Raw genomic sequence first — 25,026 nt, forward strand, 5'->3', positions numbered from 1 at the left:
TACAATGATGTTTTGCCTTATCACAGATGCACATCAGAGCGAGCTTTCTGTTCCAATATATGTCTAAGGTTCTGAAAATGTGACCAAAAGCAAAACAGAATTCCAGGGGTTTCCCCCTATTTTATTCAAAACATACAACAGTAAAAACAATTTCACCTCTTCATGTTTTGCAAATATAACTTAATAGTTTCTAATTGCTCTGCATGTGAATGCAAAGTTTCTTTTCCCACTTCCAGTTAAAATACATTTCAAAATATAAGTGTGATTTTTTTTCTGAACTTCAGCATTCCGTTCTAGTCAACTCTAAGCATGCAAATGTGCACAAATTATAATAAAAACTTAGCACAGACATGTCAAACACAAGGCCCAGGAGCCGGAGCCGGCCTGAGAAGTGGTTTCATGCGGCCCATGAAGCCATCCTGGAAACAGTGAGGGAACGGCCCCCACTGCCTTGGCCCTGGCCCAGAGACCCTCCTCCTGCCAGAGACCCTCAGATCTGTCCCACTCCTGCCCAGGCCCCCATAGGCACCCTCGATGCGAATGATGTAGAGCTGGCCACGCCCACCCAGTAGGCCATACACACTCTAACCATGCCCACCCAGTAGGCCACGCCCACCCAGCCCCCTGAGGGCAACCGCAATGCTGATGCGGCCCTCAATGAAATTGAGTTTGACACCCCTGCCTTAGCACATATGTGCGCTTTTCTTATTCTCTCCCTAACTATTCTTTCCAATTCTAGAGTTCAGAGAAGTGGCACTTTTCCTTTCTTTCGCTTCCAGTCAGACCAAGCGTCAAATACTTTCAATCTAGCCTGGTAATCTTTGACAAGTGAAACTTCTGATTTTCTTCTCATTCACTATCCTTGTTCCACTGAGATCTTCAGTAATGAAATGATCCCATAGCGATATTATCTTCAGTATGTTTTCCCCACGTTGTTGCCTAAAGCACTTTGGGGACTTCAGGCCATTCATGAACCGCTGAGCATATTGCTCAGTTTATATTTTAAAAGAATCACTAGTAACCTTTCTCCGATTCTTTGTTACAACTGCTTAAGCAGGACTTTTTGGTGTGTTTTAGTGTGTGTTTACATTTTTAAATAGACCTATTACGGTAACTCATAAATTTTGCAGACTCAGCAATCTCAGTTTTGCTCTTTTACAGATGCTGGATGCAATTACAACTTGATATGAAATAAACAAAACAGCATTTTAAAAACATGAAAAAAAATGAAACACACACACACACACACACACACACACACACACACACACACACACACAAATCTTGCTGTCTAATTCAAGTAGTTTGGCAAAACACTTGTAAGGTGATGAACATTTCCAGAACAAAACAATAAAACTTAAAATGCTTATAACTATGAACATTTAAAATAGATGTTATGCTTATGGACTTGATGCTTTAAGATGGCAAATATAGTGCTCTTCCTGTTTCCATTCAACAACCCTGTTTGGTAGATAAGATTGAGAAAGTAACTGGCATGAAGTCAACTGCGAGCTTCTATGACTAGACTAGCAGCTGGGTGCACCAGGCCCATTCTAACACCTTAAGCACAACATCCCACTAAGTTTTTTTCTGAAAAGAGAAGGTGGCATGGATGAAAGCGATGACATGGATCGGGATCTGGACAGCAAATATCTGAAAAATATTTTCAGAAATTAAACTGTTTACAGAATTTTTATGGGGTTCTTTACAGAAAACACAATTACCAATTAATGACAGAGGATTTGGCTTTCTGAATCTGGAGCTATATCATCAAGCTTACATAGTTAAATATTATATACTGGAAGCTAACAAGGGATGTTAATTTTCCAATTTGGACAACTTTCAATATCTATCTATCTATCTATCTATCTATCTATCTATCTATCTGTCTGTCTGTCTGTCTGTCTGTCTGTCTGTCTGTCTGTCTGTCTGTCTATCTATCTATCTATCTATCTATCTATCTATCTATCTATCTATCTATCTATCCATCCATCCATCCATCCATCCATCCATCCATCCATCTCCTTTGGTTGGATGAACAGTATAAGTATCTAAATACAATGGAACTCTACTATCTCCAGAAACAATTATATCAGTTAGAAAGCTATGGGATGAAATATCTAATAAAAATCCTTTTTCAACCCTTTTCCCCATGCTGAATTGACTTTATGGGGAAATCTGCTTTATTAAAGCACTTAAAACTTACGTAAGTCGTGTGGACCGCAAACCTAACTTTTTGCAGACCATATTTGGTAGCTGTAAAAACTATATACAACATTTTTTCTATATTCTCTGCATAGTCATCCGTCTCTTCAATATTACTACCTGTCTCTAATTGTCTTCCTGTGGGCAGTGTTTGTATCAGAGGACTGCTGTATACCCCTCGTTTCGGTGCTAATACTTTCAAGCTTGAGTTAAAGAAACAAATCTTAACAGAGCGGTTTGTCGTAAAGGACCTGTTAGAGTGGGTCCCTGACTTACGCCCACAATTGAGCCAAAAATTTATGTTGTTAAGTGAGAATTTGTCAAGTGAGTTTTACCCCATTTTATGACCTTTCTAGCTACAGTTGTTACATTAATCCCTGCGGTTGTTAAGGTAGTAACACAGCTGTCAAGTGAATCTGGCTTCCGCATTGATTTTTTTTTAAATCCCATTTATATCCCACCCTTCTCCGAAGACTCAGGGCGGCTTACAATTTAAAGCACAAATCAATGTGCTTAGCAATAGATTTTGCTTGTCAGAAGGTTGTAAAAAGGGATCAGATGACCTGGAGATACTGCAACTGTCATAAATATGAACCGGTTGCCAAGTGTCTGAATTCTGATCACATGACCACAAGGCTGCTGCAACGGTTGTGTGAAAAATGGTCACTTTTTTCAATGCTGTAATTTTGAACGGTCACTAAACGAACTGCTGCAAGTCGAGGACAACCTGTATTGTGTGCTCCTCTAAAAGAGGATCAACAAATCTGGCAAAATGATCTTTACTGACCCTAATGGAACAAAACCTACTGCCAAAGAGAGACCCCTCTCTTCAACATGCCTTCTGGATGCTCCAGAAATTTAGGGTGCAGGGAAAAGGAGAAATTGACACATGGGGTAGTTCGCTCATGTGGATAAGAAGAGATGAAAGAGATGGAAACAAGTTTAGGGGGATCCAAGACATTTATTTCTTGGCACCAATATGTTTAATTGTCAATATATTTTACTAGTATATACATTAACAAGAACACACCTTGCAAACAAGAAAACTACAACCGTGAAAAGTTAAAGAAGTTAGCAAAACAATAAATAGGGACAAATTGTACATCTTCCCCCCCCCCCAATATATGCAGTACTAGTTGCAAGAAACAGTAATCAATTGGTATTAATTTAAACTGGAAAGGTAACTAACTGCAATGAGACTCTGCCGTTTTTCTTGCTCAACTTGGAATGCAAGAACTAGATAAGAATTTAAAAAACAAAGGGAAACACTATACATACAAATGACTTTAAATGTTGCAGCAAAAAAAACACAACAGGACGAATAAAAGCTTTAGCCCAACTTGACTAATTAAATACGAGTCTCTTGAATTCTGATTTTTTACAGGGCTGTGCAAAGCCTTTGAAAGTGGCGATCCACAACACAGAGCATCTCTTTTTGAATTGTGAAGGCAAGAGGAGACATTTCGAAAGTTTTGGGATGCCTTGAAAGCCACTTTCAGCTAACTCCATCCTGCATCCCATGAAGCTGCTTCAGTGTGCTATGAAGAAAAGGAAGTAAAGAAGCAGAAGAGGAGCTTCATCAGTAGCCTGGCTCTAGAACAAAGGCTGTGTTAACAATCCAGACTCACCTCTTGCAAAGGCTTTTGCACAGACCTCATCTGCAAACAAGTGAGGGCAGATGCTGCACCTGGAAAGCTGCAAGATATTTACCTGTGATGCCATGCTCTTCTTTTGCCAAGAAAAGCCAGAGCCCCTTCCGTGCTCACTGATAGTCCCCATAATCCAGGGTCACTGGATATTTTAGGAACAGGTGTTCAACATCATCCAGCAGGTCACTAGTTCCCTGCATCAATGGAAGCAGCACTATATATTCTTTCCCCTTGCCACGGTAAACACCACTCCTAACTCTGTGCCAAATCTAGAATGTTGCTTTTGAAAAGAACTAGGATATTTTGGTTTTAAATCTAGTAAGCTACCAGCTATGTACTTATATCGCCTAAGTTAACTTTGTTTTGTAGTGTTCAAAAGTGAATAGCTTTTCTTTCAGAAGGTTCTTATTTTTCCCTCGTGTGTTCATTCTTTTTCCTGTACCCTACCCTTTGCTCCATGTGCCTCATCAATTGTGCCTTTGTTGACACTGAGGTAAGTTCAACTGAGATTAAAAAAGCAGAGGTCATCTATTGCAATCAGGTGCAATCTATGAGAATCCATAACAGCTACTGAAAATCCCGTTACCAAAGTATGATCTAAATTATTTTTGTTTAGAGCATTTACTATCATAGCTTTTAAAATGCAAATCACAATGTCAGATTAAAATTAAGACTTTTCAAATATACACAATTAACAGGTATCTCCAGGACTCTCAATGTGACATATAAATGTAAATAAAATACATTTGTGGATAGCAGCAGCATATCTTCATAAATAAAATATTGAATTGAAACTAGCTGGAATCAACCAAATATGATGAATGATGAAAAAGTATGATGCTTCAGTTCTTTAAAACCCCTGTTGAATTGTAATGACATTAGCATCAACATCATTAAAATAGCTCCTGAGTAACAGCCTGCAAGTGTGAACCAAATTCCCAAGATTTTCACCACAATTTAAGGCTGTTGTGTTTAATTTGGGAATTCTGTGGGTGCCACTTAATAGCGTCACGGGAGTAGGGCTCCTATGAACTTTATGTTATTGAGGTCTGATCTAGGAAGAGCAGATAAAAACACATTAAATTCCCAACACTACTGCATGCCAGTTTCTCAGTGCTCAGTTACTACAGCATCCCTTGGTTTGGCTGTTGTCGTTCTGAATCTGCACTATTCCTCCACAGAAATGTTTGTGCAACACCAAAGTTATTTCCTAAACTCTCTTACTCTCTTCAAATGTTAGTGTTGTAAATGGAAAAAGCATGTTCCTTTAGAGCCACACTGCCTTTAAAATTATCTCTGTGAGCTTCTTATAAATCAAACATTTATATTTGAAGTAGACTCTGTTACTTGCCACAGTGGAAATCTCAAGGATTCCTTTATTTCCGCCATCCACCCAAGAGAAATCCAACACCATTATTTTATAACAGTCCATCTTTTCATATCACCAAATATATGCATATATGCTAGAGAAAAGTGGAAATGCTCCCACAGATATGGTAGAAGATGCCTAAGAGGCATGAAGAATTTCCAGATTTTGTAACAATGGTTAACTACTATTTGTATGTAAGAAAACAGAAATCTGTAGCTGTGCAAACAGGGAGTAATGTCTATAGCAAATGGCAACAGACAAAGAAAAGATATATGTCAGGCTTTAGAAATCTGTTTTGTTTACTTATAATATGGCTAATATGTTTAAATTTTAGACACATATACCATCTTTTCCACTGAATACATACCAATCTAAAACACAAAGATATCCCCAACAGCTGTTTTTGCACAATGCCTAGTGGAATTCATAACAATGATAAGTTTCCCCACACTATTGAATCTGAATTAATACATTAGCATAACAGAAGATGTAAAAGTAACCCAACAGTAAGCAGAATTGTTTTCTTATGGTCTTGGGAAACAACAACCGCAGGCTGATAATATTGGGCCAGGTGTTAAACCTCACAAGCATTTTCTTTACTAAAATCTAAAACTGTTTTGGCCTATTGAAGCAGCGAATCAATCACAGCTCCCGATTTTGCAGAGCGTTTCCTGTTTGAAAAGAAGATGGTGCACATTAGTCAAATCAAGAAATATACAATGCATTCATTTATAGAAAAGAAACGGCCAAGGACAAAAAGCAATATGATCATGACAAAGCATTAAAAATGAATCTACATTCACAGAAGAGTCAACGATACCAATTTTACATATTATACAAAAGGAAAGTCATGACCAATGGCATGAGTGGACTTTGGGCAGCAGCGGTTGTGTGTGTGTGTGTGTGTGTGTGTGTGTGTGTGTGTGTGTGTGTGTGTGAAGTAGCGGAATGGGAGATATAAATCACTTTAATTGGAGGCCATAATAGGCAATAAATGAGTTGCAGGAGGGAGTCTCTGACCTAACTCTAGGCAAGACACCCATCACATACTCCTGATAGAAACTTCATGGGATCCTCTAGAAGCTTTATTTTTTTACTAATGACTTGTGCAAAGAGTAATAGGTTTGATTGTTAGGCACTGTTCTGCCCCCCAGTACTGATAGAAGTGTAGATCAATAAGTGCAAAATATCCCATTAAACTGATAAGTGATTCAGGGTTATTATGTAAGGATTTTGGCTCTACTGTGCAAAAAAATAGGACCACCCATATACATGTGTCCAGGGAGATATAGGTTTCTTAATATACCAATTAATTGGAGGGGGGAGGAAGTTCCTTTTGTTTGCATACAGCCTTAAATATCTCAACTCCTTTTAAATTTGAAGCTGGGCACAAAACAGTATTTCACAGCAGTTCTAACCTTCTGCCAGTTTTGGGCCTTGATCTTCCTTTTGATGTTCTTGGTCTTTCTAGTTTCATCAAAGACTGTCTCAAGCTCTCTTCAGTGTAAGCTAGATATACATGGGAAAGATCCACCTCGAAGGGCTGAGGGGAGGAAAAAGGGAACACGATGAGTAAACGTTCATGGGTCATGCCAGAGTATTCTTATCAAAATCAAAACATTTGTAAAAGATAGCTGCAAAGCTGAAAACCGGACTTCAACAACACACATCTGCAAAGGCGTACTTACATCTTTTTCTTTCTTATCTGCCACTGGAGTCTGTTTTCTCATGTTATTTCCGGTATATGCCACACATTTCTTAAAGACAAAAAAAAAAAGAAAAGTATTAGACATTTCAAAAGTAATTGAATTCTATTGTTGGCTTTTATCACAGTGAGGTGTGATCTCACCAATGTAAGGTGAGGGCATTTTGGTCTTTGCTTCAACCCATATTATGTTAGTAAAGTAAAGATGCAATGTAGCTCCAACAAATTTCAAAATAAACATGTAGATGATAATTGTATAAAAGAGAAAGACATTCCTTTTTAAAAAAATAGAGATAATATTTAAAATATATAATGAAACATCAACATTGGCAGTTGTACCAGCAACACACTAAGGGGAGGCTTGGTAAATTAATACAAGGAGCATAAGAGTCAGATTCTGCAGAATGTATTATTATGGTATCAAAAGTCAGCTCACATACCAGCTGCCATTCTCCAATGTCTTCATTCCAGTGAACATAGTTCTCAATCATTTCCTGGAGAGGAATTACGAAAAACAAAAAAAGAGAGGTCATTTTACCATCAAAGTAGATTCAGAAGCAAATAGGTACAGTATTGTCCCAGCAATGTTCTTCTAAATCACGGGTCGGCAACCCGCGGCTCCGGAGCCGCATGTGGCTCTTTAAGCCGTCTCATGCGGCTCCCAGGCCTCCTCTGCCGTTCTGCAAAAAAGTCCCATTGAGAGAATGGGGCGGCGGAGGTTTGGAGAGCTGATGCCTTTCGGGGCCAAAAGAAATGCAAACAAAGGCAGCAGCTCTCCAAACGGGGCGCGCGCAGCTCTCCTAACCTCCTCCGCCCCATTTCCAAGCCTGCCGGCTTCGTCCATGTTTGAGGAAGCCAGCAGATCTCCAAACGGCTGGCGGAGGTTTGGAGAGTTGCACGCACAGCTCTCCAAACCTCCTCCTCCCTGTTTGCAGGGCTGCTGGCTTCCTCAAACATGGACGAAGCCGGCAGATCTCCAAACGGGCGTAGCAGCTCCAAACCACGTTTCTTTCAAATGCGGACGAAGGCAGCAACTCTCCAAACGGGGCGCCGGAGGTTTGGAGAACTGCGCAGGTCTCCAAACCTCCGGCGCCCCGTTTGGAGAGCTGCTGCCTTCTTCCGCATTTCTTTCAAATGCGGACGAAGGCAGCAACTCTCCAAACGGGGTGCCGGAGGTTTGGAGACCTGCGCAGCTCTCCAACTCCGGCGCCCCGTTTGGAGAGCTGCTGCCTTCTTCCGCGTTTCTTTCAAATGTGGATGAAGGCAGCAACTCTCCAAACGGGGCGCCGGAGGTTTGGAGAGCTGCGCAGCTCTCTAAACCGCCACCGTCCCGTTTGCAGAGCTTCCGCCTTCGTCCATGTTTGACTGTGGCAGCAGATCTCCAAACAAGCAGCAGCGGTTTGGAGAGCTGCACGCGCAGCTCTCCAAACCTCAACCGTCCTGTTTGCAGAGTTTCCGCCTTCGTCAAACATGATCTCCAAACCGGCGGCAGCGGTTTGGAGGCCCTGGGGGGAGGGGCAGGGCGCTCTGGCGGCTCTGGCGGTGCCTGGGCTGAAAATGGCACCGCGACCCAGCACCCGTTGCCAGGGAGACTTGCCGCCGCTGCCGCGCAGGTGCCTCCCAAGGCTGCAAGCTTCGCATGGGAAGCCCAGCGTTTGGGGAAGCAGCAGCGAAAGGGCCGCCTCCCTTTCCCCCCACCCGGCTTCAGTTGGGAGTTCTGTGCTCTTGAAGTTGACAAGGACTTTTCGGGCTAGCTAGCAGAAGACAAGCCGGGCCCTTCCTCCTCGGGAGCCATGAGCAGGTGTGGGAAGTGGTGCAAGCGCGGCCTCGTGAAATTTGCCCACACCCTCTTCAAACTCGTCACGGGCAGGCTTAGCAAAGGTAAAGGCGAGGAGTAAAGATGACGTGGGAATGGCAGGCGGCAGAGGGAGGGAGGGAGGGAAAGGAGCGAGAAAACCAGCCGATGCCATTCGCCAATCGTTGGGTTTAGGGAGTGGAAGGGTTCCCGGTTCCCTTCGGAGAGGGCGTTTGCTGCGCTTGTGGCGTTTTGCAGGCCGAGAAAGGTGTGCTGTTTGTTGGGTCACTTCTGGGTGATCACGGGGGCCCTGGACGATGTGGGGTTTTGCAGCAAAGCCTGGTAGGAAAAGGCTTCATCGGGACATGCTTTCCTGCTTAGGGGGCTTCCGAAGCTACGAATCGCCCTTTCCAGTTTGCAGCAGTAGTGGCAGCAGCTGGAAGGTGGTGTGAAAACTGGTCTGCGAACCTCGTTTCCTGGGGGGAAGAGTTGGAGTCTGTTGTTTTGCGCATGTGCGCGCATGCGCACCCTTCTTTGCGGCTCCCAGTTTTTTCTTTTCTGAGGGAACCGGTTCCGAGTGGCTCTTTCACTGTTTCGGGTTGCCGGCCCTTGTTCTAAATGGACTGAGCTCTGATTTATATACTCCCGTTCCTGATAAATTATACCCAACTTCTCACTGCTAAAATATCATGCATCTGCCTTTTCCAGTCTGAACACCCATCAAATGTGCAGAGTTCAGTTCTCAGAATTCTCCAACTAGCATGATCCTCTGGAGGGATTCCAGGTTGAGAAGCTGTCTAATGTAATATAAATAAAGGAATTAAGAACATTAAAGGGCTTATTTAGCCCTGTATTTAGAATTTTATTGTGGAAGCTTACAAATGTGATAGCTTTAGACCTCGGTACCCATCTTCTGACCTTGGACAGCCAATTTGGTACAGTGGTTAAAAAAGTGGGAGATTATATGCCCCATCTTAGGCATGAGGTCATTAGGGTGATTTTGGGCCAGTCATTCTCTCAGCCAAGAAGAAGGCAAACACCTCTAGAAAATGTTGCCAGGAAAAATGCTGGGATTTGTCCAGGCCACACCAGGAGTCAAGAGTGACTTGAAGTCACATGCACTTTTTGGCCTCCAGCTACTGATATTCAGTGCAGTTTAAATTTGGATACTCAATATTGCCATCATAACGATCAGCCTAGGACTCGGTTTCATGCAATCAAAGTGTCAATTTACACTGGAGAAAATATGTGGGAAGTATCACACTGTCTGTGTTCCTTTATAAAATGTCTGGTCTTCAAATATGATAAGGGCAGCAAAGGAGTTGTTCCAGCTAACAGCTTTTTTAAAATAAGCATTTGTTCTGGCTCACCATTGAGAAGCAGATCCTAACTTACTAGCTATGATAGATGTCTCACGTTAGAGCTACTGTCAGGCACAGGAAATCAGGAATAGACAAGTGTTCTAAAGCACTACAAGTTTATTTCATGCTGCCTATTCATAAGAATCTTTTCCCCCCAGAAATTTTAGTTTATTCAAACTAAAATACAAATCACCAAATTATTTTTTAAAATCTGATCTACTAATGGTTAAGACAAATTGGCACCAGACAAGAATCAACAAACTTCAAAGGCTGGACTTAGCTCCCTTATGGGGGGGTGTATTGACTCCAAATTGATGATGCGCTTGATCCCACCCTCAAGCTCAGCTAGATCATTGCCAGATCTCTTTTTCCCCGTGTGTAAAGTCACACTGACTTCATGCTAGCATAAACAGCTGGAGGAAGAGATGTTTTTTTTTCTTTTGCCTGCCTCTATTCCAAAAATAAATTAAATTAACCATTGGACTTAAAAACTGCCACTGCTTAATCTCTCAAAACCATCAGAAATGTTTCACCTGGTAATCCTGAGGTATAAAGTTGTCGATTATAAGCATTTGAAGACGAAGCTCTCTGCTGAGCTGTCGAATGTTTTCCAGTAAACCTTCAATTTCTCTTTGATGCTCTTGTTGCAGATCTGCCATCTATAAATATAAACCAAACCATACCATCGTGAAGATTATGGAATATTTTTTTAAAATATTTAACAATATTTAAAAATTATATTCTTATATCACATTTTTAAACTATCAACATTACCCTGTTTTCATCTTTTTTGTTGTTCTTAAATTTGCTGTTTCTATAAAAAAAAAGCTACTTAAAGATAATCCATCAGGAAATATTTTTATTCTTGAACAATGGTTAATAAAACCAAACAAACCACTTGGTTGGGAAAATATGTGAATGACTTAAATTATCTTTATAGGGAAAATTAAGTTGTTATGAGCTGTCTAGAAGTATCAGCAATAAAGGGAAAGGGTGAATGAGATTTTAAAAAACACTGTTTCCTCCAAGATTTTTCCCCCAAAATACTTATTTTCAACCTTAGGCTACTAAAAATGCATGTAAGTAAACAGTCAGATGGGAATTCAAAGAACAATGTTCAAATCTATGTATCTTACAAGAAAATGTTTAGCAAATAAGTCATAAAGACGTATTCTGTTCTCTCTTTTTCCCCATGTGTAAGGCCATATTGACTTCATGCTAGCATAAATGGCTGGAGGAAGAGGTAATTTTTTCCCCTTTTGTTGCCTCTAATCCAAAAATAAATTAAATGAAAGATTGGACTTTAAATGGTCTTTTTACGTTCATGCTACCAAAAGTATAAATAATTCAAGCATACTTTGTTCCTGTATACAAATATATGCAACAGGTATGCTTGCTTCAGTAAGTAATCTTAAGTCTCCTGAAAAACCTCAGGGAACATTTACAATATCAACTAGCATTTTCCTCTTTAGCTTCTTCTTACTAAGCCACTGAGCCATGTTCAATTTCCCTTTACAAGAATAATTTCTGTATTACTACAAGCAGCACCTTTAGACCTTTCACTATTTATAATACTGACCTCTGACTTGGCTGCCATTAGCATGGTCCACACTTTTTTCAGCTTCTTAGTCTTCCCTTGAGCTTCCTCTTGGAGGCTGGTATATTTTTCTTCAATATCCAAACGCTCTTGCTATTTTTCAAATTAAAAAAAAAGCCACAGATTGGCCACCATTATCCAATTGATGGGCAAGTGCAAGAACATTATTTTACGTAAGAAGGATTCATAAAATAAGAGTACGGTCATATTTTGTCACCCATTTTTGCCATTTGGCATCTATTTCAGACACTCACCAAAGCTCACCAAAGGTTTTTTAAATCTGATTTGAATGCTTTAATTAGCAAAGTCTTAACAAATTAGGACATCAGGTATTTTCCATCTTCTAGTTATGCTGAAGCAGAAAGAGACTATCTGGGTTTTTATATGGTTGAGGTTTCCTATCAATTACATCATAAATATTTGGAGCTTCCATATGATGCTTTCCAATGAATATCAAGATATATTTCCTTAGAGTGTAAACATCTAGTTCTTTGAAAGAAGCTTACGATAAAGATGGACATATCTGTGAGAGGAAAAAGTCTATTTTTCCTTCCTTCTAGTCGCCATTTTATTTTTTTTCATCAGTTTGGTTTTCCTGAAGCTGAACCTGAAGCCTTGATTGGTTGGTTAGTTCAAGTGCATAACTCCTAGGACTATGGGACTACAACTCAAATGCAGACAAAATGAACTTTTGCCATAATCAATATATGGCTATTTCCCCTGCTTTCCTTTGAATTTACTTAAGATACTGAGGACAAGCTTTCTTCCTTTTCCTTTCGCTTCCTGGTATTCAGGATGCTGCTTATAAGCGCTATGTGCTTAGAGCTCAGAGCATTGTTTAGAGGCCCCACACGTCCACTTTACGGTCTGTTTATATTGCTCCTCTCTGGGAGGAGGTTTTGAAATATTTCTAGCAGGACCACTAGATTCTGTAACAGCTTTGTTCCCTATGCCATCCATCTGGTAAACTCGCAAGATTCTTTTTTCTCACCATGCACATGCATACATGATCAAAACTAGACTGTTCTTTTTCTGCGTCATATAATATATGTGGATATATGCATAATTCTGTATTTATTTATTTATGTCATATTTATGTAGTGTACATCAAAGGTGCTGACCCTTTGAGAGCTGTATGCAATGAAATTTTATTTTAATCTATGCTGATTAGTGTACATTCAAAGTGACAATAAAGTTCTATTCTATTCTATTCTATTCTATTCTATTCTATTCTATTCTATTCTATTCTATTCTATTCTAATTCTAATTCTAATTCTAATTCTAATTCTAATTCTATTTTTGGACAGAGTCTCCTGTTCAAAAAGGTATTACCCATTTACCGGTAATCCCCTTCACTGCTTCCTTGAGTTCTGAATTCAGAAGCATCGTTTGTCATGTCTGGGCTACAAAACTCTGGATGACCATTAGAGTAAGTATTATTGTTTCTCTTTGCTGTCTTCTAGTACTTGCCCAAATATATGCAGCTCAGACATGGCATCCTTGATCACCGCACATTTACATTTTGACTAGATGCTTCCTTCTCTGTTTCCTTTAGTACAGGGGGTCCCAACCGGGGTTGTTCGCACCCCCTGGGGATGTGAGATGATATTCCAGGGGGTGCGGAAACTTGGCTTTTCAAAATTGTAGTGTACATGCATAATTCATTGCTGTTATTTTGAACTTTCGTAAGGGGTGCAAGAATATATCAGAAACGTTCGAGGGATGTGCGGTATAGAAAAGGTAGGGAGCCACTGCTTTAGTGGATAAACCATACATTTCTTTTTATTATATTTTCTTCAGTTACATCTCATTGTCTAGAAAAGCTTCAATATTGGTTTCATTTCAAGGGTGCCATAAAGGAACTCTGCTTCTTTTTCAATTTATGCTGGTAAGTATGCTAGTTGATTACCCTGCTCTATTTTTAAAAAAATAGGGTTGTAGAAAGTAAAAGGGTTTCCCTGGACTATATTTCCCTCTTTCCGGTACTAAAGGACGTATCTCTAAACTTAGGGATACCATCATGTTCTATGTAGATATAGCTATTACTCCTTAATTATCCCTTAGCCTTGCCTGAACATATGGACACATAGATGAAGAATGGAGGCTGTTTAGAATAAAAGAAATCAATAGTTCAGCAAGAGAATAAATGGACCTCTTTCTCCTCCAGCTCTTTTCGGAGTTTCTCTGCTCTTCTCCTTCGTTCCTCCAACTCCATGTTAGATTCTTCCAGAAGTTTCTCTTGCTCCTCAGCTTTAGCCAACAAATCCACACCTCCCACAATCACTTTTTTTTCCAAAGCTGACAACTTCTCTAATAGTGATTGATGTTCTTGCCTAGAGAAACAGAAGAAAAAAAACCTCTGCATTCCTACAGCTAAAAATCCCAAGTATAATGGAGCAACTCATATTGCATATGCCAGAAGTCCTAAACAATTCCTTACATTCACTAAGTAAATTAAGACTATAGTAGAGGTATTTAGGATGATTTTAAGATTGGCATAATGTTTTCTCAACATCTACTTTTCAGCAATTAATCGGACGTATCAGGAACCCTAGTGCAGCTGTATTTACAACAAAGGAAACCTGGTTTTTTTTCCTCTCAGGATGTTCTAATGTAATGCTCTTGTGTCACCGGAATTGTAACAAATATTGTTACTTCTCTAATGTCTCTATAAGGATTTCACTAAACCTCAATAAATAGGGATGAAAGAAATAGTAATGCCAACTTTCCTTCTGAGTTGTTATAAGAGCTTCACAGCTTAGATAATGCATGTGAAGTGATTTGAATCTTTTTATTCAACCACTTTTATCCTCCTTCCAAGATATGTTGTGCTGATCAAAGCTGTACGCAAACAAATCAATAGGATCAGCCTGGAGAATACTCTGTTAGATGAATATTCTATGAATTTCAGAATGCTTACTGTGCTTTAAGCAAATCTTTCTCCCTTTTTTCAAGTTCTGCCCGGGCTTTGTTCCTTTCTTCCTCTTCCATATCAAGCTTTGTCTCAAGCGCTTTCCTTTCTTCATCAATTTTGGCCTGCATTTCTAACATCTTGTCAGGAGAAACTTTCTTTTTTCCTTTCACAGGATTTAAAAGCAAGGTTAATTAAGCAGATGCATTTTCTCATATTGTCATACCAATAAAATTTTGCATTGGATTTGTTCTTGTAACAAGCTTGTAATCGACATTGCAACGTAGAGATTTCTAAAAAGTATATCTATCATCCAAGAATCAAAGAAATAACCATTCTGTGGTCATGCCATTGTCTTGCATCAAATATATTTTTATTCGTTCCTATTGGGGATAAGTGCTTGATTTATAATGATCAGCTGGGTAAGATGTCCCAATATTATCACACCAAAAATATTTTCATTAATTTAGAATGACATAGATTTTGATTTTAAAAAACATAACACACCCTAGTGATGTTAACTTTTAAAACTAAAAGTGAGATACACGGTGTTGGAATAATATAATGCTGGAAGAAAAAAAAGAGCAAAATTATTAAGCTAAAGCAGAATTTGTCATTTGTTCATAGGGTAGAAACAGAAGCAGGAGGAAAAGAAGAATCTTTTTGTTGTTGTTGTTGTTTACTCTTTGCCCCTTCCTCCCCACAATGTGAAATAGTCAGAAGGACAATTTGAGCAAAGTAAAAACAAACAATAGTTGAGCTATTGCTATAGAAGGACAATCTCTGACTTGTCTCCCGTATCTTTATTTGGACAATATTACTCAAATTCTGTCGACCTGGTGAAACCTCCTCCCCTGATTTCAGTTTTAGCTGCACTGGATCCATTCACAAAACAGAATGAACAGAATTGCAGGCCCATTGTACCCACCAAGATTTTACTAGAGCACAAGAGCTAGGTTAAGTTTTGAAAAGTTATTTTAAATTCTATTAGATGCAGGGCAAATCAAACACACCAACCTGCTTGATCTTGCATTTAAGAGGAAGAGGCAAACAAATCGCAGAGAGGCAGCACAGGCGCAAAGAGGAAAGGGGTGGAGAGGGGAAAAAAAAAAGAAACATATTATTGCTTGATTTCTTTTTTAAAAAAAATACAAAAAATTAATTAAGGCATTCCAAAATTTGCATCCATCTACAGAAAAGGCAAACACCAAAATGCAAGATTAAAGGTCAACCCTATTGTTCCATTTTAAAACTGAAGTGGAGTAAGAATCTGAAGAATATAGTTACTCCTCAGTTTTCTTATTACAATATAACATGGCTTGTCTGAGCAGTAGTATGCTAATTCTGCTGTTCAAGCTCTAACCTTATCTCAGAGAACGTGCCCAGAGAAACATCCAGGAAAATAAGATGCCATCGAGACTAAGGCCGGGGAATTTGAAGTAGCCAATTGTCAGACATGCCCAGTCAAGCTTGCTTTGTGTTTGATCACAATTTCCAATCAACTCTCTGCATCGTTCATAGATTCTAATATGGTTGTAATGTTGATTTGAATAAAGACAGATTTCTTTCTAAAAACGCAGATGTAGTAGCACGTTTTAATGGGGATTAACAAAAAGGAGGAGGAAAAGAAGAGAAATAAGAGGAGGAAATGCCGTGAAACATGCAGCATGCAAAAAGGGGGGGGGGGGAAGCCATTATATGGGAAAGAAAGTTCTGATTTCAAAAACCAGCTGCCATCACTACCCCACTCATCATACCAAGCTGGAGAGTATTCAGTGGACTGTGATGTGTTTCCCCAATGAAAACATTCCATTGTGATTGAAAGCCAGCAGCGGGAGGGAAGAGGGGCGGGAAAAGACTGTTTGTTTCAAACTATTAATGAAAATATAAAATAAAGATCTACTGAACTTGTCTCATCGCGTCTGCTGCCAGGAACCATCCGATCACTATCAGCAAAACTCTGCTGAAGCACAGACTTCCCATTTACTCTGATAAGCAGGAAACAGCTGACATGCAAATATGCATGATTAAGATATGGGTGTTTTTCCCTCCAGAATTAGGTGTCTGGGGGTGTGGTCAAAGTAGTTAAGATGGTGCCTGCAATAATGCGATGGAAGCTGCCATTTTGAATTTTTTTTAAAAAACAAAAACAAACCACGACCTATTAACACCTCTGCTCCAGAAACTAATGGGAAGCTTCTAAATAAGCAGACTGTTAGGTGTCTAAAGTCATTTACTAGTGACACTGAATGTCAGTTGTATCAAAGATTATCTAACATAGTTCCCTTTCCAAAATTATATACCTACAGAAAAAAACCTGCCAAAAAGCTACCTGTGCTTAGGATTGTAGCAAATCGGACAGCGTCAACAATGCCTTTTTAAACATCGTCTTGGTTACCCGACATCCTGCCTTATATGAGCAATTCCAATATTTCTTTTTCCCTTTCTTAAACTATTTAGCTAAAGTATTTTTTTTTAAAAAAAAACAAAAAAAAATCAAGTTTGAAACAGCAAAAGAAAAAGCATGCTTTACTTTGTGCGGAGCAAATCCACATTTCACTCTGAGCAAAACTGATGTTATCAGGGACAGAGGAGCAAAATGCAGCATCAAAAGAATGAGTGCACGGATTATGGAGAGGCCAAAGCTTCACTGGATGACTTAAGAGCTCCCACTCACTAGTGAAGGTTTTATCCAGAGGTTTTTCTATGACAGAGCACGGAGACTCTGAACTACTGCTGCTGCTACTGCCTGGAAAATACAGAAGTGGGCGGGCCCCATGGAAATCCCAGGAAAGAAGAAGAAGAAGAAGAAACAAGAAATACATGCTGAACATTAGATCTAAAGGGCGAAAGACCAACCCCAAACTCCTCAGAGACAGACTGACTCTTTGATGCAGCCCTGCTGTGCAACTGCACGGGCTCAGAATTAATGCACTCCGATTGGCTGACAAATGCCATTTCTGAGGGTGAGCAGAGAAATCAACAACACAATCCCTTGGTCTCCCTAAAGAAGTGCAATTCTCACTTCTTCAGGCAATGTTTTAATAATATTATTAAACATCATTATTAAAGGTCTCGGGTTTAACTGTAACTAACACAATGCATCAATTAAAAACTCAAGAGGAGGAAGAAATCCATTAAGGGGGAAAAGAGCATCAGTCCTTCACATGTGGTTGCTTCAACCAAATTAGGACTTGTTTCGGATAAGCACAAAATGTTTGCTTAGAGCAAAGGTAGATTTTTTTAAAAAAAAATGGCATTTGAACTTGTTGTTCTGACCCAGGATTTCAAGGAATTTGACTGAGCTTTGAAGCAAAGTAGATGGGGCCAGGCAGAAATCCCCCAAATAAAAAGCAAACGGAACCAACTTCACAGCAGTCTAGAGGCCTTAAATATTGGTTGAGAAAACCATCATTAAAATATGGCAGAGGGAGCTCTGAAGTACACAAAATGTGCGCCTGGGGACTGATGGGCTTGTGAATTGCCCATCCCTGATTTAAACAACCTTTCCCAGCCTGGTGCTCTTCAGATATGTTGAGCTTGTCACTCCCATAATCCCCTGGCAAAGACATTTAATTTAGGAAAATTAAAACTCAACACCTCTGGAGGGCTCCAGGTTGGGGAAGGTTTGTTTAAATCAGTAATGCATTGACGGGTTTCGGGTCATGTGCTATCCAATTAATTATACATCGATGAGAATGCCTAAAAGAAGACATTTTGCAACCAAATAACAGTAGATTTTCCTTATCCAGAACACTGAAACTCAAATATACCTCCTTTGTCTCCATAGCACATTACTCAGCTTGAAAGTAGATTCTGAAATTCTGTCTCATGTTACTACCCTGACTTGATATATCCAATAGACTAAGTTGTCTTATGTGCAATTAAATTGCAGTATTATTCACAGCCATATTTTTATGACTAAATTTTAAAAAATTAAGTTAAACTGAATGAAAATCAACAGGAAACTTAAAGTCTTACAGATTTTTTTTTCTTTCCAGAAGGCCCCTGCAGCAAAGAAGGATAGCCTTTATTTTTAGAGGTAAAGCTTAATAGTGCCATCATTATTGTCCCCACCATCACCAAACAGGAGACAAAAATATTGTCTTTAGGAATGAATATGTCCAATGCATTCAGCCAAATTTCTATGTACAAACACCCCAAATTCCAAAACACATTAATATAAATGAAGTAGAAGCCAAAGTTCAGAAGACAATCCAGAACTTAACTTTTGTGCTGTCTAGGAAACGTCAAGACTAGCCTGAAGATATTTGAGAGTCATTACGCCCCACAATTATTTTATACTCAAACCCCTCCCCACTCCTTAATGGTCACAAGTTAACTAAATAGAACTTTTACAGAAGGACAAAGAACTTCCGTGGGCACTCAGGCAAAAAACACTAAAGATGACATCAAGTGATCTGAAAGCACCTTACCTCTCCGCTTCTTTCGTTTTTCTCCATCTTCACCAATTTCTCCGTCATCCTCTTCATCATCCTCTTCAGAGCCACTGGTCTCAGAACCAGAGATTTCTTCCCCTACAGTAGGTTGGCATTTTTAAAATAACAAACAAATGAGAACATAGAATAGAACAGAACAGAACAGAACAGAACAGAACAGAGTAACAGAGTTGGAAGGGACCTTGGAAGTCTTCTAGTCCAACCCCCTGCTCAGGCTTGAAACCCTATACCGTTTCAGACAAATGGTTGTCCAATCTCTTCTTATTTTAATGATTTTAAATTAATTTTTATCTACAGAATCCTGGTGTATTAATTTAAATCCCAATGTAATTTTACCCTTTAGTTTTACTAGTTTTGTTAGAAAATAGGACTGCAAAGAAACCAATCAAAATAATTAGCAGGTTATCAAGAAATGCTTAGCAACTGGTCTGGCTAGCAAAGGCTCTGTTTCTTACCAAATGTAATTGATTGTGCCTACTGTTTTGTATTTGTTGCAAACAAAACTACATTTAGTGAATAAGAGTAATTGATAATTGCAACACATATTTAACTACTGTCCAGTCAGTAGGTGTAATATTTCATTGAAACAAGTTAAAGCTATGAATGGAAGTTGAATTTTGGACTTAACTAAAGAAGACATTAAGCTGTTTAATTTGACAGGTAGGTTTAGGACACTCACTATCTCCCAGCCTATATTACAAGATGGTCAAAGACAAAAAAAGAGGGAAAACAAATCCATCTATCATCCTAACTTCTTGAAGCAAGCATAGGATAATCTGATATACATATTAAAATCTACATTCATCAGTCTCTATTTTATTGGAGAACTTGGAATGTATTTAAAATGGGACATTACAAGCAAGGTATATTAATAGGAGACAATGAACAAATCACCTTCTTCCAACTTTTTCTTAAGTTCTTCTATTTCTTTTTGAAATTGGCGAAGTAAGGCATCCTTTGGATCTTCGTTAATTCTAGCCTTATTCTTGATATTCTTAGCACGGTTAGCATATCGCAGAGTGCTGATAGTCTCATCATAATTGTAGTCTGCTGGACCAATGTTTGCACACTAAAAAGAAAGAAAAAAAATGTAAAGAAGCGTAAAAGCCCGCAGTTAAGTACACAGCAGTCCAATTCTCAATTTTCAGAAAATGCAACATTATGGTCAAATGTTAAGCTGAAGCTAGATTTCTAACATAGTTGGATTTTAAGTGCAAGAACATTTTGTATGCTTTTCAGAACTAAGCGGTATATAAATCAAAAGCGGTATATAAATATATAAGCGGTATATAAAAATAAATAAATAAATAAATAAATAAATAAATAAATAAATAAATAAATAAATAAATAAACAAGCAAGCAAGCAAGCAAGCAAGCAAGCAAGCATAAGGGGAAACCTATACCTCCCAACCCAGAAATGCTCAAAGCCAAAAACTGCATACCTCTCCAGCTATGCTTGGACAGTAGGCAGGTGATCAGCACCATCAAAGCCAAAACCACTGATCATCTTCCACTGCACTAGTCTTTACATTCCTGGCATGGAAAGCTTGGGGGAAAACCAATTGTTCATAACTTATCCTTATTCAACTGCAACGAATTGGGCAATCTAATAGAGAACCAACTGATACAGTTCTGATTGGCAAGCATCATTTCTAGGAATGGATGTTATGTCAAGAGGGAGAATTCAACAAGCTTGAGGAAAATCCAGTATTTGCAGAAGTATGAAAAAGCTTTAAGGGGGGGGGGGAAACCTTGAGAGGAAGAGGGCCCCAAAACAGCTCACTGAGGACTTTCCATGCTTCATGGAAACATGTTCCAAGAAGCAAACAGTGCCTGCTTATGATAACTTAATATTTTAAAAGGAACTAGAATGGAGTGCCTCAGATATAAATGTGGCTGGCCACCTGTACAGAAATACTTTGAAAAGCAACACTTTTTCTCTGGCTACTGCTTATGATTACCAGTACTTTGTGGCACCCATCATATTCTCCTCAAAGCACCTGGCTGATCTTGCTTAGAAGTTGAAGCTAAACAGCTAAACTGATTTTCAGGTATAATATCAGGAGACTTCAAAAGCTGAAAAATGAGGATTCATGGTTGCATACGGGAATTAACATTCTTTGCAAATAGCAAGAATTGTGGTGAGAAGAATCATTAAGGCGAACTAGGAGCTGAAGCTATTAAGGTTGTTTGCAGAATTTACAGTATAACACAGTTGTATATTGTACTGTATACAGAGCACAATAAAATCAGAATTATAAATTATCAATATAATGTATAATCCTTTTTTTCTAATTTTGGTACTAAAATAATAGCTACATTTTTAATTGGCATTTGATACGGCATTGCGGCTTATCGTTAGTCCCCAAGGCCTTCCAGAAGAACCATATGTAGACTTGCTTCCAGAAAGCTGTGAGGATGGGGGGAGGGCAGCATCCTTGGTTCAAAGCAGCAGTTGTTCAAAAAGAACAGAAAATGTTTGCTATCAGCCCCCCTTCCTTCTGTACCTCTTGGAGATGGCGTTCATTAGCAGGCACTCCCTAGTTATTGGCATGGGACAGGCAGAAACTATCATGGATTTTAAGATATTCAGACCCTGAGCCACATATGGCTTTAAAGATAGTGATTAGCACTTGAATTCCCTACTGGTAGCCGATGTAGCTCCTGCATCACAGGAGTACCACAGGTATACCACAGCAATAATGCAACTAACCACCGCTCTGTTCTGAACCAACTGAGATTATTGGGGAACTGCATTGGGCAAATTACAGTAATTTAATCTAGAGCTGATAAAGGCATGAGTAACTCTTTTCAGTGCCTCCTCTTCCAGATAAAGCACACCAGCCACAGATTGCAAAACCCCTTCTGGCCACAGTCTTTATCTGATCTTTGAGCAAGAGCTGTGAGTCCAGGGCCCTTGTCTGGGAGCATGTTCTTTCTGAGGGTAGAGCAATGCCATCAAGAGCCAAAGAGTTGTAGCGCTGCAATCAGTTCATCTCTGAATCGACAGTAACTCCATCTTGTTTGGACTGAGCTAGAACCTGCTTTCCCCATCCACACCTTGATAGCCTCTGGGCTGTCGTTTTCTTGCTCAAAATGAATCACTAATGTTCCCTTCTTATTACCATCATAGTTTTGGAGTTGCCACCAAGAGAATCCTGGAGTAGTCGAGTCAGTTTAGAATTACGGTAAGGCACATGAGTGCTCTTTCCATCAACCAGCGCCGAGATGACATTCCCAAGGGTGGAGAGAGAAAGATTAATTTTTGTTGCTTCTTTCAGTCGTTGCCCAGTAGCTCCGGTTTTCGCTTGCCTTTCTGAACCCTTTAGAAAGAGAGAAAGAGGCAGAGTGTTAGGGAGCAAAGGGCTCTTCCAGAAATAACTTTATTCAAAGAAGAGCATTGAATAAAGCAGCTGAAAACGGCTGTCCCCTTGATCTGAAACCACATGCAAGAGGGTAGTGTCAGCTGCTCGACTAGCAACCCAAAAAAAGGAATCTTCAAGGTGATTGAGTGCCATAGAAGATAGGCTTTATTGAATATGCATCTTGGAACTGAAGAAGCCAAACCAGCTCTGGTTTTCCTGGGTGAAAAACTGCCTAGTTAAACAACAGCTTCCCTTGCCCACCCCCACCCCCCAGTGTTCATACTGTCCAATCATAGAACTTTGGTTTGTTATGGGAACAGTCCACTTCTCCATCAAGCACCTGTGTTAGTGACCTTGGCATTCTTGCAGGCCCTCACGGTCCGTGAATGGCTTCTTGGAATCCCGTTTCCTCCCTGTGTTTTTTACCCCTCCCCCCTTTTCTATGGCAAGTTGATTAGTGATGTAAGCTAGCAGGGATCATAGTGATTCAATCCTGACAGGTAGGAACAAAAAGCCCAAACATATGGAGAAGGGGCGCTTAAAGAGGTAAGGTAGCATGGGTGTGGAAATGAAGGTTCCTTTAAGGACATGAAGACATTCCTCCATTTCAACTAGCAATTTCTAGCCGCTTCTCTAGAAGCACAGAGAAAATCCCTACAATGACTATAATACCCATGACAGACATGCTACAAATGTATGAAAAGAAAAACTTACTGCAAGATCCACTAGATGTAGCTTGCCCATACGCACATGTATATTCCCATCCACACCCTTCTCACTGCACTCAATTGTGATTGTGAAAATAGCATGGGAACGGGAGCTGTGCTCATTCATATTAGTGGCACCAACAGAACCTATTGACACAGAGAAGGGAAGCTAAAAGTTTAAAATAACAATAGTCTTTTTGATTTTTTGACACTGTTCCAGCAGGCCTCTTCTAACATGGGGGAGTGGGGAGGAGGGAAAGTAACAGAATGAATGAACAGGCACCAAAGCCCAATCTCCTCAAGCTGTCTTCAGCTTACCAGTATGCTTTATTATATTTATATAATTAATTATAAAAATGAGAAACTTAGGCAAGCATCAAAAACCAAATTAAATTCAAATTTGATCACTTTTTTATATCGAAGGCTGCATAACATGCAGAACCACACGTACACTGGAAAAGACGAAAGGAATCGCCATAAATATTATAGATGGCTTTTCTTGCGCTTTTATAATAAATGGTCACATTTAATGACACGGAGGACATTCCACAAAGAATACGAAACACTCAACTAGGGCTATGCAACTTACGGTTTTTATGGCCAAGAGTCATAATTCTATCCATGTCATCTGCATTGTTTACAACATAGGCTGAAAGATCTTTGATATAGACTCCTACATCGGGTCGTTCTTTAACCTATAAGACATTTTAGGTAATAATTTCTATGAGCGATGTGTATTTTAAAATAAGTAATATTCTTTATATTCAGTGGAGACCATACAAGTATTTATGTTCTTAGAATATTAAAGAGAGCTGATCTGGTGCAGTGAACAAGGTCTTGGTCTAGAAACCAGGAGACTGCAAGTTCTAGGCATCCTTTAGGCATGAAAGCTGGCTGAGTGACTTTGAGCCAGTTATTTTCCCTCAACCCAGTCTCCCTCACAGGATTGTTGTGGATAAAAAAGGCAGAAACATTAGTATATTCACTGTGTTTGTGTGTGTGTTTGTGTTTGTAATAACTAGCATGTACAAACACATAACACTCCAGACTTAATTACTGTTGATAAGAAAGACCCCAAAAATACGGATAGTGGACTTTTCAGTACCTGGAGGCAGCAGAAGAGAAGAGAAAGAACTGAAGAAATTCACAAAATATAAAGACCTACAAATAGAAGTAGAACGGCTGTGGCAAAAGAAAACAAAGATAACAGCAAAAGGACTAGGTGCCTTGGGTGCAATGCCAGAACACCCGGGGGACCATCAACGTTGACAAAATAACCACCAGTCAATTGCAAAAGGCAGTTTTTCTTGGAACAGCTTTCATCCTGTGATGATACCTTCAATACCATCAAACAACAACACCTGCCTATCCCAGGGATTTGGGAAGGATTTGATAGATGGATAAAAATGGTAGATCCAATCTAAACATTCTGGCTGACTGTGTGAAAAACCATAATAAATCAGAGGTGAGCACTCTAATTTAGTCATTTGTGTAAATGTTAAAGAGGGGATCGTGCAGCTAGTTTTCACAATGGTAAGAGTTTAAGTTTTTACCTCAAGCCTCTGTGTCTGGTCCTTTCCCAAGAGGTCACGTACTTCCTCATTGTAGATTTCTAAGTAAGAAACTCGAACCAAAAACCTGAAGTTTAAAAAAATACAATTACAGCAAAAACATTGCCAGAATTAATTTTAATGTATGAAAGAGTGAGGCAGAAAGAGAAAGGGGAAGATACACTAGAATGATTTTAAAAAATTAAGGGAACTTTTGAAAAGAGGCTTATAGCCTCTATTATTTGGGGGGGGAAAAGATTCCATTTGGGGCATTTCAAATTAACAAAAGAAATATATTTGAGACAGAAATGCAACACAAATGTCGAGCCCAGTATGATTTCCCCATAAAGCT

The 25,026-nt window shown here is 39.4% G+C and overlaps 1 protein-coding gene across 2 annotated transcripts in view; it reads right to left on the reverse strand.

Annotated features, from left to right (window-relative positions):
* Nucleotides 1-3,152: 3,152 nt before the first annotated feature.
* Nucleotides 3,153-25,026, reverse strand: part of KIF3A (kinesin family member 3A) — a 30,695-nt gene continuing 8,821 nt past the window's right edge. The window contains exons 4-18 of one of the 2 annotated variants that reach the window (XM_083352319.1): nt 24,678-24,762; nt 23,714-23,819; nt 23,132-23,271; nt 22,178-22,375; nt 19,947-20,121; nt 19,029-19,130; nt 17,270-17,341; nt 14,602-14,758; nt 13,834-14,014; nt 11,664-11,774; nt 10,618-10,743; nt 7,369-7,422; nt 6,912-6,980; nt 6,642-6,766; nt 3,153-5,894 (exon numbers count right to left, since the gene is read on the reverse strand). In XM_083352319.1, coding sequence (XP_083208445.1) covers nt 5,846-5,894; nt 6,642-6,766; nt 6,912-6,980; nt 7,369-7,422; nt 10,618-10,743; nt 11,664-11,774; nt 13,834-14,014; nt 14,602-14,758; nt 17,270-17,341; nt 19,029-19,130; nt 19,947-20,121; nt 22,178-22,375; nt 23,132-23,271; nt 23,714-23,819; nt 24,678-24,762 — 1,750 coding nt within the window. In that variant the 3' untranslated portion in view covers nt 3,153-5,845. The remainder of the gene's footprint in view (nt 5,895-6,641; nt 6,767-6,911; nt 6,981-7,368; nt 7,423-10,617; nt 10,744-11,663; nt 11,775-13,833; nt 14,015-14,601; nt 14,759-17,269; nt 17,342-19,028; nt 19,131-19,946; nt 20,122-22,177; nt 22,376-23,131; nt 23,272-23,713; nt 23,820-24,677; nt 24,763-25,026) is intronic. The other variant, XM_083352318.1, reaches the window with a different exon arrangement.

The sequence above is a fragment of the Vipera ursinii genome (assembly GCF_947247035.1).
Source record: "Vipera ursinii genome assembly, chromosome: 2".
In the NCBI taxonomy this organism is placed as follows: domain Eukaryota; kingdom Metazoa; phylum Chordata; class Lepidosauria; order Squamata; family Viperidae; genus Vipera; species Vipera ursinii.